The sequence below is a fragment of the Onychostoma macrolepis genome, chromosome 12 (assembly GCF_012432095.1).
Source record: "Onychostoma macrolepis isolate SWU-2019 chromosome 12, ASM1243209v1, whole genome shotgun sequence".
NCBI lineage: Eukaryota > Metazoa > Chordata > Actinopteri > Cypriniformes > Cyprinidae > Onychostoma > Onychostoma macrolepis.
The window spans coordinates 7,832,420-7,848,001 of NC_081166.1; the positions used below are offsets into that span (position 1 = coordinate 7,832,420).

A 15,582-nucleotide genomic window follows, 5' to 3' on the forward strand; every position below is an offset into this window, starting at 1 on the left:
CCTTTATTTAAAAAAAAATTATAAAACTGAAACAACTAAACTGAAAATAAAAGAAAATCATTAGATTTTTTGGATGTGTGCTGCAGTACTGAAAACCTCAGAGTATTTACAAAAATGTGATTTTATGCAAAACATGCATCTGAATGGCAGGGACCACAGAGGGAGCTGCAGCGGAAAGTGCACAAGCTAAATTGGGAGCACTTCATACTAAACGCTTTAAGGTAGATCATATAGCTTTGTGTGGTTTGCTGTGTGAGCTCTGACAGACTGCTTGTTGAGAGATGTTTTCCACAGTGTATAACTTCATACTGATATATTACTGTAACTGTAGATGTTATAAATTCAAATTCTAACGGGTAATTCCATTTAACAAAACAGTTTGTTCTACCAGCAACCATGTCGCCATTACATTTGTACACTACTGCACACTTGTCTGACTGATATGCAGTGTGCATATGCATCAACCAGATGGATGCCGTTTGTGATAGGAGACCAGTCCAAAACAGCAACATTGGCTCAATAAACCAACCGGTTTGAAAACAGTTGTTTCTGCAAGTGCATTTGTTGATATTAATGGCACATAAATTTACCTTTAAGTGCAATCTAATAATTTGCATGCACATATATTGCATGCCACCATTTTAGATGGATGCAGTTTGGGATAGGAGGCCAACCCAAAAGTGCAACATTGCCTCAATGAACGAAGCTGTTTGAAATTATTTTTCAAGTACATTTAGTGGCACATAAATACCTTTAAATACAATCTAACAATTTGTGCATGCATATATTACATTAGATGGATTCAGCTTGTGATAGGGGACAGCTACATTCGGTGATGTGAGTGTCATATAGATCTACTTCAAATTGCAATCTGATAATTGTGCATGCACATTCTGACAGTTAAACTCTAGAATGAAATGAGCCATGATGTTTTGATGATATTCTCCTCCAAGCATGGGAGGATACCAGGAGGCGTCCCAATTCCTCGATGCATGATCCGGCAGAATTAGAGCAAGGCAAAATGCTACCAGAGGGTGGAGTCCTCAATCTGTTGACACTCAATCTCTGCCCTGACATCTTCCATGAAACACTGCCGCAGTCAGACTAAGTGGTTTGTATGTGATGCAAAATCTTTTATTCAGCACTTAGCATAATTGGTTGTGACGTACGCCATTTTGAAAACCAAACAGAAGCGTTAACAGTACATGAGGGCATTAGAAACCAGTGCAACTACTATGCAAGGTGTTCATCTTACCATTTTTAAAGACACCACCATTTTAAATTCAATACACAAGCTGTAGCCTTCGGCAAATTATTCCAAAATGTAAGAAAAGCATAACGAATGTTACTAGCTTTAACCAAACCAGAAATTTCATAAGTGTCAATTTGAAAATAGACCTGCATTATAAGAAGAATGCTGCACCGCATAATGAATTTGTCTTGTCATTTGTAAAAAGACATTATTTCCTGCATGTGAGAGGGTTTTATACAACTGTGCATGTGGGGCCAAGTAAAGGCTGCTTTAATATCCAACACATTTTGACTTCATTGGATGACAACAGAAAGCTGTTTACTGCCCCCTGCAGAGAAGGGGCCTCCCTTGGGTGCTGTAAATACAAAATCTTTTTTCAAGTAAGGATACATGACGTACTCACTCTCTACAATAGCATAATCACCTGGAACTTCATTTTGGTGCAGGATTGTGGGTTTCTCACACAATATAATCATTCATAATGCAGGAAATTTCTGCACACATTCTCTAGAACAAATGGATTAGAAATCATACATTTAATTAAAAACATCAAATAACTTATTTTGTCTGCACGACTAATTCCGCAATTACAAATGACACATTTTTTTAATTTTTTATATTTTTAAAAAGGCTGCATTTATTTGATTAAAATTAATGATTTGATCATACAGTAAAAATAGTAAAATCGTTTTTCTAGTTTAATATACTTCAAAATGTTATTTATTCCTGTGATGGCAAAGCTGAATTTTCAGCAGCCATTATTCCAGTCTTCAGTGTCACATGATCCTTCAGAAATAATAATGCTCATTTGATGCTCAAGAAACATTGATTGTTATTATGTTGAAATAGTTATGCTGCTATATATATTGTGGAAACTGATACAATTTTTGAGGATTCTTTAATGAAAGCATTTATTTGAAATCTTTTATAATATTATAAATGCATTTTAAGTTTGAACAATTCATAGCAACCTTGTTAAAAAAACAAAAAAAAAAAACAACTATATACTTCAGATACATTTTTTCCATCAAGAAATGCATCATTTGGGAAAATTTTTTTGGATTGATTTAAAAAAAAAAAAAAAAAAAACTGCTTTTCACCCCAACATGAGGCATCTAAGGAGGTAACCTCCGCCCTTTCTAGACATGTATTTCACACCCTGATTGCAATAAGCTAAAGGCAGTCCATTCTTGGAAAGCAATACTGTTAGTAATGCTATGGTAAGAGACACCCTGGCGGCTTTCAAGAGAAAACCCTAAGAGTGGTCAATTATTCAGAAGTCTGCAATAAGATGGATCAATGTCAGAATGCAGTTCCTGCGACCCAGCATAGCTCACGGCCCACAGGAGAGAGAGAGAAAGAGCGAGAGCACGAAAGAGAGAGGAAAAAACAAAAACAAAGACAGACAGAGAGGGGCCTCTAGACAGGGCCTCCCAGAGAGCCAATAGAGTCGTCATATGGTCACTCCCAAGCGATTCAGCAGGAGGACACTCCCAGGTCTGACATTACCCCATTAAAAACAGCTTAGCTGCTTAAAAAAAACGCATGCAATGTATTGCTATGTTGATATAGAGACTGGGATGCAAGCTTGCCAACGTGCAGACTGTGATTTGCATGCAAGTATCTAGTGGAGATTTCATGCCCTGAATTGCAGCATGCATAAATTCATGCAAAAGCATGCTGGAGAGACGGAACAGTATTGTGTTCACGTACTCTCCACGCACATAGATGAAAAGTGAAAGGTCTGGGGGATCAGCTGCACAATGCTTAAAACAATCCTCATGCTATTGCATCAAAACAACACAGCAAGGCTGGACGGTCACCAACAATTGAGCTGTCGCAAATAGGGGATTTAGTATCTCTGTGGTCTATTAGCATGACAAACGTAACAATTGCGCATGGCGGCAGCATGCTGCATGGTTGCATGGCGGGGACATCAATTCACTGTGCGCGCCACTGGGGCCAGTGCAAACTCAATGAACCAGGGGCCAACAAACACAATATAGACTCCCACTGATGTAAGCAGGGCTGCTCTTCCAAGAAATCGCTTCCAACCAGGAAAAACATTGCCAAATTTTAAAACAGTCTACGTGTGCATCCACTTAAAAGTGATTGTTTCCAATCAGTTTTATAATCTGACTAACTATGCAGCTTTAAGGCATTTGACACTTCAGCTCACAGTTTTAGTGTGCAAGTATGCATCATAACAAAAAACTACAAGCACGCATGTGCATGGAAGAAAATTAAGCATAAATTCTTAAAGGAATAGTTCATGCAAAAATGAAAGATTTACCCTCCCTTAGGTGAACCAAGATTTTGTTTCATCAGAAGAGATTTGGTGAAAAATGACCTTCTGCAGTGAATGGGTGCCGTCAGAATGAGAGTCCAAACAGCTGATAAAACACAACTTAAGTCGATCAATTAATAACTTTTAAAGTGAAAAGCTGTGTGTTTGTAATAAATCCATTAATAACTTAAAGCTGTTGCTTCAGCGAAAATATGAGCAGCTTATCCATAATATTGCTTTCTCCAGTGATAAAGTCGTTTCGTCTGGATCAGGAGAGAAATACAGACAGATCAAGCAACGTTTAGAAGCGAAAACAGTCCAAAAGAACTTTTCATAATATCTCTTTTTTTCCCCACACAAGAAAGAAATGCATACAGGTTTGGAAGTACATTAGGGTAAGTAACAATGGGTGAGCTATCCCTTTAAGGAGTAACAATACAATACATTTATATTTAAGTTTAAACTAGTTGCACTATCAAGCAGCCCTTAAACATTGCCCTTCACAATCCACAACCTGCTCCTCATGCAAAAGTAAAGCTGTGTTTGTTTGCATGACGGAGGCTTGGTTCATAAGGATTTAGTTCCTCAAATGTTCCTCAGGTGTGTCACTGTTACACAACAACACAATTACTGCTCTTTCAACGATGCAAAATCACCTCATTAGGGCGTTAGAATCACACATTCTTCAACCACGCCTACTAATATATGATCCATGAGTGTTCTGTTCTCAAAATGTAAATACTCCTGCGCTGCAATCTGCCTCTCGACTGCGGTCACTGTATGGATAGGAACGGACCCAGTATAACAGCTGCTGCCCATAGTTTTAATTTGGGCTTGTGCATGTACGTCAATCCAGCCCAAGGTGTGATAAACCTCACACACGGGCACTATACAGTACTTCTGTGAAAGAGCAGGGACATTAGATATGTTGCAAAGGCTCCATGGAGTGTAATTAAGGGGTCTAAGCATGCAGTGCTGGGAACCCTGTGTTTTTGTCAGAATTATTATTATTATACTTCTTTCGGAGCATGCATTCCAAAATTGAAATGGTAGAAAAGTTTGAAACGTGCACCAGTACTAAAGAGCGCTATATACTTCAGGTTTTTGATATACATGCATGAATTCTACTAGTCTGACTGTGCAAGGCAAATTAATAATTGTAAGATGTGTCCCAGTTTACTAAAACATCTGTAATTCTTTCTTATATTGAAATAAGTACTTTCAATATAGCACTGCAACCTAAAGACACTAAAAGATAGTCAAATCGACTTGTGCATGCCATTTCTTTAACCATATGATAACAATTGCATAACTAAAAATATGTCCATCAGCCAGTAATTTAACTTGTGTCACATCCTCTGTCACATAACTTGGCGGGTCAATTTAAGGGGAGGGTCTGAAGCAGGCAAAGCTTCATGCAGTGGGGCACTGGAAATGGAAAAGATGAAAATGCATGCAATAAATTTGCATACAACGAGTATAATGATTGTGCATGAAAAGGTGAACAAATGCCAGTAAAATGCTATTTTAAAATATGCACAATTAATCAAGTAATCTTGGAATAGGAAACAGTATTTTTTTTCTGCAGCTTTCGGCTTGAGGGTTTATGGATATTTGTGTATGGAGACTTGTGTAGCACATCTGTGTTCCTTAAACTGTTTGCAGCAACAAAACTATATTTAGCCCCTTATTTTTGCAGCCTCTACCTATGCATTACTGCTGGAACAAAGCTTGCATGACAGAGCGTCCGAATTATTTTCCATTACGCGCAACTAATAAAAATTGTTGCATGCTCAACATGGCATGCAAGCAGGCTGTCAGGTCCCTGTTTCCCCATTGCACTTGCACACTCACACGTCGGCCAAAGTTTCATGTTATCTAATGCACCTCGCATGCATCAACACCAGAAGTTGTACGAACTAATCTAAATGTGCAGAACGAAGCCGAGGCCGTCATGACGTAACAATCGAACATTGTTCGAGAGAAAATCGCCTCGTGCGCGTGAATAAGTCGGGTGCGGACAGCGTTGCCATTGCACAATCACTTTTGCATTGCTGGCTAGGCAGTTCCTCAACGCGGAAAGAAGGCGTTTCTTTTAATAATCGTGGCACAACAAGAATGCAAATAGCGCCTGTGAGAGTGTCTAAGGAGAGCATCGCCTTACCAGAAACTCTGCAAAAGGGCAGATCATTAAAACAGGCATTGCAACTGACCCTCGCGAGCCATCAAACTTTTAATGCATTGGCCACGATGAAGCTGCAGCCGTGCACTTTGCAAGCCATGCAACGCTGGCTGCATTTCCGAGGTTTTGCACGGATCGGTAGAGTAAAAAAAAGTACCTACCTCCTTTTGGCACGGACATCTCCTCTTTTGGGTTGGGGGAAGGGGAAGCACAAAAGACTTTGCTTTCCTTGTCGCTCCCTCCTTCCATCTATCCCTCGCAGCGAGGCTTCAAGCGGGCTTGCTTGCAACAAAGGTGCAAAATACAAGCCGCGATCTTCATGCACTCGGAGCCTTTGGGCGTCGGGTAACTTGTTCTCCGTGCAAAGGCTGGCCTTTCAATTGCACGCAACGAAAACGGGGAGATTTCTGCAACCGCTCTGCAAAGAAACCTCGGCAGGCACTTACATGATGGGCCAAGGCCAGCAGCTGAGAGCTCCTAACTTGGATCAGTGTGAGCCCCTGCTAACACACGTTCTTCCTGCCTGACGACGCCGGGGATCATGGGACTGGTAGTTTGCACGTAATTGCTGTGCGCCGGGGAAAAAGGAGGAGCAGGGCTATGCTAATACGAGTCTCTTTCAGGCTAACAGACAGATTCGCTTGTGTATTTCAGACAGATAAGCAGGGCGTGAAATACATGAGGAAGTGTACTTCATCATTCGTGTATCATTTCGTGCATTTTTTTTTTGTCATTTTGAAACTGAGTATTTGATGACGGAAATGTTTTCTTTGTGGAAATCGTTAGAAAATGTATCATCAGTTCTTGTTCCTGTTCTGATTCTTTTTAACTATTTCAGTTCCACTAACGATTGTTTAATACTTTTTTTTGTAACATGTCAGATATCAACAGAACGATCTTACATATTAGAAATCAATTTAATACATTACAAATAATACAAAGACGTGATTTTTTTTTTTTTTTTTTGTATTATTAATTAATATTTATATACTGATTACAGCAAAACAAAAATTCAGTCACATTAAATTCGTGAGAATTAACACTATTAACTATTGGTTCGTTTCATGACGTCCTGAAAGATTAATTTACAACCGCTCCAACTGATTCATAAGTGGTTTCGAGTCACTTGAAAGAACTGGCTCATAAGAGTTATTCGATCGGGAATCGGACTCCGCTAATCGCGCTGCATGTTGTTGATTCACTTTAAAGAATCGATTCATTAATCATGAATCATTCTTTCAAGAGTCGGACTACAGTCATCGTTAAAGAACTGGTTTATAAGAGTGTTTTGTTCTCTGCACTGGTCGTAGGTACTGTCTTGTATGAGAATCTCTGTACGTTTTACACCCCTGCAGATAAAGGCACTCAATAAAACGTGAACTCTTAGTAGCTATGTGTTCTAAAGAAGACCGCAATGACCTTGTGTCTGAAGTCTTGTCTTCTTTCCTTTACCCACATAATCAATGATAGACTCAAACTTTCTGTAAGCATCATGTATTTTATTGTGTGGTCTGCTCAGGGGAGTGAATACTGTACATGATCCTAACATGCAAGGAAATGGATCTAAGAAAATAGTATGGTCACAGATAGGAAAATACAGAAAAATAGCCTAACTAGGCCTGCAGCCTATCTAAGAATTATTATATATAACATCACTTAATGGTCTTAAATAACCAGCACAAATGTGTGATGTTTCAAGACATTACCGGTTTGAAAGACACGTGATATTTCTCATTAAATGTACAATAGCACCTTGAAACACTTAAAACGTAGTATATTAAAATTTTAAATGTTAAGAATAAGAATAATGTTTTTATTGTTGCAACCTGTGTTTCTTTTTTGCAATATACATTTTGCAATAATATGCTAAATTCAACAATTCTGTGCACTTTCTCTTTTTTTGTCCAGTGTAGACAAAGAATGTTGTGATTATACATAAATTGGTTTTCCTAAAAAGAAAAGGGCTTCTGCCTAATCAAGTTGAAAATTACCTATGATATGAGTTATTATATCTGGGACACTAATGTATGTCACAGGCCTACATTAAAGCAACAATTGCTTGAAAATTAAAATTGTGTCATAATTTACAAAACTTTTATTTCCTTTCCTTCACGGAACACAAAAGGAGATATTCATAGAATATTTTCAAAACTTGGAATGTAGTGCATGCCTCACATGGATACTTTTAAGATGTATTAGTAGTGTTTTTGTGCTTTTCAGAACTTGACAGGTCCTGTTCTCCATCCATTTTCACCATATTAAAGAGAGCAGCGTTAACATTCCTCCAAACATCTCCTTTTGTGTTCCATGGGGGAAAGAAAAAGTTATACAGGTTTGGAATGACACAAGGGTGAGTAAATGATGACAGAATTCTGTGTGAACTATCCCTTCAATTTTGTACATGTGGATTATCGCATTTTATTTTTCTAGACTTTTTTCCAGAGTAAGGACAGTGGAGACGCACTTTATTAGTGTTAATCACATTAAACCTAAACATTTTCTTCCATGCATCAATAAAACTTTAGACCTTCTAAATATAAAATGTATTCTACTTCAATGTACTTGTTACATTATTTCTTGGTTGCTATAAGAGTCTGGTAGATAGGCTTTACAATGATGTGTAAGTACAGCGATCCATCCACCAGGTACTCAGACGTGCGATATTGCAGGTCCTCACCGACCAGGAAATCCCCAACCTCCTCTGTGCTTTGGTGGAAACTGAAGATATGCCGCACCACAAGCTTGTTCTTCTGCTTTGTCAAGATGAGCACAGTCTTTTGGAAGCTGACACCTGCAAAATCTGCACTGGAAGTAGCAGGTGTGATGATGATACGAGGCCGGGCAATGCCGTTTCCTCCATCGGGCCGTGATGGCTGCATGGCACCTTGCTCTGTGTACATGGGCCGCATGCTGAGAGGGAGCCAGCGGGGCGAGAACAGGGCATTCCATGTCACCCGCTTACTGGAGTCAAACCCGCTCGGACCCAACTGGGTCTGGAAACTAGTGCTGCGATCGTCCCGTGCCGGGTTGCTTATGACCCACTGAGATCCCCACATGGATGAAAGATAGTTACGGGGCACGAAGAGGCTGCAGTTCACGTCGAAGAACTTGGCCAGCTGAAGCGGCGAAGCTGAATGGAACTGGTACGACATGTAGAAAAGATCACGCACCGATTCGTGGTAGCGCATCATGATCGCCGACTGTCGCTGCAAGCGAAACAATTCGCGTGGAGGGATCATGGCATAGCGCACCAGTCGAAGGGCGTTCTCTGCTGTCAGGGTGTCCGGGTCGTTCCGGGTGAGCCAGATTTCAAGCGCCTCGAACAATTCCAGCTCGTTCTTCAATACTAAATCGGAGCGCTGCAGGAGGGTCAATAGCAATTCAACACTAACCGAAGGCCATTCTGTACTCTGAAGCACCGATGATAGATTCCACGATAAAAACTGAAGGCAGCTGTCTCTCAGCGCCGCGTCGCCAACCGAAACAGCATACTGGTACCAGCCCACCACGTGACCGCCCAGAGAATCGCTGGCCAGGTTCTGGCTCATGTACTGGGTTAGTCCTTGCTGGAGGCTGGAGATACCGTACTTGGTAGCTAGTCTGTGCAGTGGTGTGGCTTGGTCTAACTGCAATGTGAGTTCACCACAATACAGATATCTGCAAAACAGAAGACAAAGAGTTCATCAAGCTTCAATCAGTGTATCTTACACAAAATTTCAGTGCATTGCCTGTGTTTAAACATAGCAAACAATAAACATAACTATACACTCTTAAAAATAAAGGTGCTTAAAAGGTTCTTCACAGCGATGCCATAGAACAGGGGTGTCAAACTCAATTCCTGGAGGGCCACAGCCCTGCAGAGTTTAGCTCCAACCCTTATTAAACACACCTGATCCAGCTAATCACGTCCTTCAGGCTTATTTGAAAAATACATGGTTTGTGTGTTGGAGCAGGGTTGGAACTAAACTCTGCAGGGCTGCGGCCCTTCAGGAACTGAGTTCGACACCTCTGCCATAGAAGAACCATTTTTGGTTCCACAAAGAGCCATTCAGTCAATAATTCAGTCTTTAAAGAACCATCTCTTCCTTTTTTAGAATCTGAAGAACCTTTGTTCGCCACAAAGTACCTTTTGTGATGGTTCTTCAGATGTTAAAGGTTCTTTATGGAACCATTTAGACAAAAAGGTATTTTTAAGAGTGTAACTGTGACTTTTAATTTTAATTTTATTCTATTATTATTATAATATATATTAGCCTATTGGGTAACACTTTACAATAAGGTTCATTAGTTAACATTAGTTAACAACATTAGTAAACATGAACTAAGAATGAACAATACTTCTACAGCATTTATTAATCTTAGTTAATGTTAATTTCAGCATTTATTAATGCATTATTAAAATCACAAGTTGTGTCTGTTAACATTAGTTAATGCACTGTGAACTAACATGAACAAACAATGAACAACTGTATTTTCATTAACTAACAGTAACAAAGATTAATAAATAGTGTAATAATAAATGCATTGTTCATTGTTTGTTCATGTTAATACATTAACTAGTGTTAACAAATGACACCTTATTGTAAAGTGTTACCACCTATTGTAATAATGTGTAATTAATTGAGTAGTAGTATTATATAGTCAGCTACTACTATGTATTTAATACTTTTAAACCTTATTTTTATTTCATATTTAATAAATAACTGTTTTTATAAAATTAGCTGACACCATTGTGGAGAACATTTTGGCAGCAGTTTTAAGAAATGTATCATTATTTACAAAACTTTTATTTCCTTTTCTTCATGGAACACAAAATGAGATATTCATAGCAGAATATTCAAGAAATTAGATTATTAATTAAATTAGTGAATTAAATTATATTAATTAGATAAAAACATTGTGGTGAAAATTTTGATTGTATTATTTGTTTTTGGCTGTAATTTTAAGAATTATTTGTCATGAATTTAAAAAAAAACAACTTTCATTTCCATTCCTTCATGGATCACCAAATAACATAGGCCTATTCATAGAAGAATATTAATTTAATATTAAATTAACTTTATTTTTATGAGGTTAGCTGACAAAATTGTGTTGAGCATTTGGCTGTATTTTGGCCGGATTTATTTTTTTAATTTCCTTTCCTTCATTGAAAACAAAATGAGATATTCACAACAAAATATTGAATATATTTATATTTATTACATGAACTTTCTAAAGTTAGCTGACACCATTGTGGTGAACGTTTTGAGAAATATTCCTAACTGAGAAAAAAATACTATGTTGTGTTATGGCATGTTCTACATACCAGGAAAAAGATATGCATCGTTATTCAAAAATATTAATGTAATTACTTACACTTATCTCTACACTTGTGTTGGATGTGTTGCAGTCTTCCTGTCAGTCCGATTTGAATTCCAATTCAGCTTCCTGTTGGGTGTGTCTAATTCAATTTGTATTTCATCTCATGAACTGAATGAGTGCCAAAATTTCCTGCTACCCTGCCTGCATCCAATGTCTCTGTGAGTCAAATTGGATTATTACCTGATAAAATAATATGCAAATATAAATCTCTTTTTATAATAATGCATCTTGTTGTTTTGTTTACCGCTGTAGTTAAATGCTGCCACTGCCTTGTTTTCCTTTTTTTTTTTTTAAATCTGATTGTATCTTTGTCGTCTTATCATCTGTATGGCTATAAAGGAAATAAAATCCCAAACAAAAAACTTCAGCTCATTCAAAATAAATGAGTAGGCGGCATGCTCTTGTAACCAAAACATCTTCTCATGCTAGCTACACATCACTATTGTAATATCAACCTATTCGGCCCTTCTCATTATAAAGCGGCTTTACATTAGAGCAGAGAGTTCATTTTTAAATATTGCTGTTTTGTTTCATAGATATTATCTCCTTTTGGGTCTGAGCTGCTGACGACAGGAAAGTTGCAGTTCCAGCGTTGGCCAATAGAGAGAGTCTTAAACGTGTGGGATGGGAATGTTCTCATAATTGGTCATGTTCCAACATGTTTTAGGCTAACTTGTTGGGATGATAAAGCACTGCAGGTTTTTTCCAAAAATGTATGTTTTGTAGTGCTAGTAAATGTTTACGATGCTTTACAATTCTAATTTAGGTCTGACCTAAATAAAAATATGTGTGTACACTGAAAAAAAATGATTCATTGAATTTACTAAAACAATTTTACGGTAAGTGGTTGCAATCAATGCATTTTAGCTACATTTAAATAAACAAATTTAGTTGACTAACTTTCAACAATTTTTTTTTTTTTTTTTTTTTTTTAAATGTGGCTAAAATAAATAGTTTGCAACCACTTACCTTAAAACAAAATTAATATAATTTTTTATATCAGTATTTTATTTTATTTCATTTTTTATATTTATTTTTATTTAACACTAAAATAGAAAATTAAAAAATAAACTGAGCTTCCCAAATGCAATGATTCTCACCTGATGAATTTCTCGAACACGGCAGTGCATTCTGCTGTTTCTCGCAGCACTAGCGTGCTACTATTGCGGTTTCTCAGCATCTCCTCAAACACTCTGCTCTGCAGTGAAAGCACTAGCGTGTGGGCTTGGATAACCTTGACCTCATCCGCATCCACTGTTTCAACACGTAGGGAGATGTCACTGTTATTTCCCAGCACCAGAAGGCCCTCCAGCCGTGCCACCAGCCCCTGTGAGTGACTGATCACTTCTGTGGTGCCTTCAACCAGTCCCTCTGTCCTCAAACCTGCAGAGCGAGGGGGAAGAAGTGTAATTATCAATTTCCAGTGATTAATCATTTAGACTGTTGAATAGAAATTGCTGCTGAGTGCCTGTCGCTGCCTGGAACTTGCTTCAAGAAACAGATGTATTTCTCCAACAATGGGCGAGTAATGTAATCCATTATATTATGCAGCTTCGTAAAGGCCTTGTTGACAAATAAGTATGTTTTCTCTGCTTTGTGCATTAAAAAATGGCCCAGCATTGAAACTCATTTTGCAACAGTGTAGCAGGCCTCATAACCTGACTGGTATTGGTTTTCATCACAGTTAGATGTGACATTAATGGCTTGTATGTTGACCTTGTTCCATATGTATTTTATAGATCAATTGTATAGAGACTGGATGATCAAAATCCATGAATTGACTACATCTTTTTTTTTAAAGTTAATTTTGGTACATTTTTAGCCACATTATCATATACAAACTACTCTTCAAAATTTGGGGTTGGTGTGATTTGTTTGAAAGATGCTCAGCACAGCTGCATTTATTTGATAGAAAATACTGTAGATTATACAGCTTAAAGCATCATTGCTCCAGTCTTCAGTGTCACACATGATCCTTCAAAAATCATTATAATATGCTGATTTGCTGCTCAAGAAACATTTCTTGTTATTATCAATGTTGAAAACAGTTGTACTACTTAATATTTTTTTACCTTTTTCAGTATTATTTGATTAATAAAAATCATTTAGCATTTATACCAAACAGAACTCTTCTGTAATAATGAATCTTAATGAATCAATTTAATACATTCTTGCTAAATAAATGTATAAAAAAATGTAGTGACCTCAAACTTTTGAACGGTACTGTATATAAGATATACATGCAATCACATATTTAATATAATGTTTATTAATGATATATCCTATGAGATTATCTTAAATATTTCAGACTTTGAAAGTTTGCTTCTTTCTGCAAGATTCTGAATAATAGATTTATATAGTCTCTGACGTCTAGACTCTTCTGTATATTGAAACAACTTTTACATGTTTGCGTTAATTTTCAGTGTTTCCTCTTTTCCATTGTTACAATTACACATATAGTAGAACTGTCTTAACCCTCCTGTTTGGTACAGAAGGTAACAAATGAATTTAAACAGAATGTGTTTTTGTAATGGACAAGTGGATCTGCACCCTCATGATCATCCAACCTCTGTTGTACTAGGTGTCATTGCAGAGTTCTGGGAAATGCTATGAGCTGCTTGTGTGTGTGCTTTTGTTTGCATTGGTGTGCGTGTGAACAAACCACTTATAGCACCCTGGTTTCCTATTACTTGTTACCACATAAAGTGCAAGCCGTTATGAATCTTAAAACAGATCCTTAAATAAATACATAATAATGAAATAGAAAGAAAGGCTAATGATAAATTTTTTGTCATCAATTTAAAACAATATAATTGTCTGTTAAAACCAAACATGATTAGGTATTGTCTTTGATAGAAAATATTTGAGCATTATTTTTCATTCTAAAACATGCTTTTTGCAAAGAAAAAAACCTTGATGAATTGAAGTTCAACTGATACTGTATGTTAAAATCTATTGATTTCTTTACATGCAACTTTGCAAAGTGCAGACTTCACACCTCAAGGCTCATAATTTTCTATCGTCCAACAGATGAAACCCAGAGTTCTGGGTACCTCAAAACCAATACTTCTGACATGATGTCCAAACAAAGCATCTATCGTCTAGAAGAAAGTCATCTTACCTCCATGGACAGGTTGCACATGAGACCAGGCGGCCAACAACAAGAAGAGCAGGAAAATGTGGGCAAGCAGCCCATTCCCCAACAAATAAGCCATCTTTTATTGTTCGATAGTAGATTTGATCTTCCTCTTCTCTGTCTGTATTCTATATTTTCGTCTCTTTTCTTTCTATTCAACCCTCTACTCTTCCTTAATTTAATTTTCTTTCTTCTGTTTCCTCCTCCTCCTCCTCTTCAGTGGATGATGGATGGTCTATCGGCCCCTTTCTCTTTATGTGGCACATAGGCTATGGTGCATAACTAGTATGTAGGTTACTGGTTGTTTTGGGTTAGTTCCACCCTCACAATATCCTATCGATCAGTGGAACCTGTGGGGGGTGGGGAGTTCGTTTTAGTGGGCAGGAACGGCAGTTGCCATGACAACGGCTTTGATTTTGACTTTTCTCTTTTTTAATGTTATATGACATAGATCCAGAGGAGGCCTCAGCTGTTCGGGCAGAGCGAGCGTGGAATTCTAATCACAAATTATAACTGCTATGGAGAATTGCAGGTGTGTTTATGCAAATGTATCTGCATGCATAAATTAATACATGCTTTTTGAACAGCAACTAGATTTTTACATTTTATTGAGGAAAAAGAGGTTATCAGAGAGTTGCTATGTGTTTGCTTTTTGAGCTAACTCACTGCTGGCAAGATGGGCTTTTAATAAAACATAGCTGTCACTGTAGAAACACTTTTTCAAATTGGTGTTACAGATGCAGAGCGAAGACAGCAAAGATGACACAGAAGTGCTTCTGAAATGGCTTTCAGGCGTCTTCACACAGACTGTTTGACGCTCCTCAGAGGTGGCATGAATGCATTTCTATCATGACAACTCTCTGAAGATTTTAGCATGGTAATGGATATGACGATTTAATGTATTCGATCTTGGTGGAATAAATTTGCTACGCTGCTGCTGTTGGTTATTGCTGTTGTTGTAGATTATTGCTGCTGCTGCAAAGCAAGTACAAGAACTTGCTACTGCCAATACATACGCTGATACGGTGCTGTGAGTATTTAAGACATACTGCTGCTGCACAAATAACATATATAATAACCCATAGCAGATCTATACAGGTGGAGCTGGGGAAGGTGGAGGGTTTCGGAGGAACTCTGAAAGTGCGTTGCGAACTGCTCTAGTGAATACTTACCAACCATTTAAATGTAAAGCAGTAAGCTCATTGGCTGTGTATGCAACATGAATCAATCCGCTTTTTGCAAGTAGTTTAAAACTGTGAATATCATCAATTTGCATTAACGAACCATCAGCCTGCCCATTTAGAGTTTCATGACAGAACTTGGCATTTACACAGCAATTCAACGGTATACTTTGATACTATGGG

General features: G+C 37.7%; 2 protein-coding genes across 2 annotated transcripts in view; both read right to left on the reverse strand.

The window, feature by feature from the left end:
- map2k6 (mitogen-activated protein kinase kinase 6) overlaps positions 1–6,622 on the reverse strand; it is a 29,590-nt gene extending 22,968 nt beyond the window's left edge. Inside the window, exon 1 of the mRNA XM_058793850.1 lies at positions 5,883–6,622. Coding sequence (XP_058649833.1) covers positions 5,883–5,970 — 88 coding nt within the window. The 5' untranslated portion in view covers positions 5,971–6,622. The remainder of the gene's footprint in view (positions 1–5,882) is intronic.
- Positions 6,623–6,669: 47 nt separating this feature from the next.
- On the reverse strand, positions 6,670–14,372 carry btbd17a (BTB (POZ) domain containing 17a). The gene is made up of 3 exons (XM_058793842.1): positions 14,204–14,372; positions 12,183–12,465; positions 6,670–9,378 (listed from the first exon to the last, which is right to left on the reverse strand). Exons 1-3 carry the CDS (start codon positions 14,295–14,297, stop codon positions 8,292–8,294), a joined length of 1,464 nt encoding a protein of 487 aa, XP_058649825.1. The 5' UTR covers positions 14,298–14,372; the 3' UTR covers positions 6,670–8,291.
- Between the last annotated feature and the right edge of the window lie 1,210 nt (positions 14,373–15,582).

Coding starts and splice junctions, on each gene's coding strand:
- btbd17a (XM_058793842.1), bottom strand. CDS start 14,297: ATGGCTTATTTGTTGGGGAATGGGCTGCTTGCCCACATTTTCCTGCTC. Junction 12,466..14,203: donor TGTGCAACCTGTCCATGGAG/GTAAGATGACTT, acceptor CTCGCTCTGCAG/GTTTGAGGACAGAGGGACTG. Junction 9,379..12,182: donor GTGTTCGAGAAATTCATCAG/GTGAGAATCATT, acceptor TCTGTTTTGCAG/ATATCTGTATTGTGGTGAAC.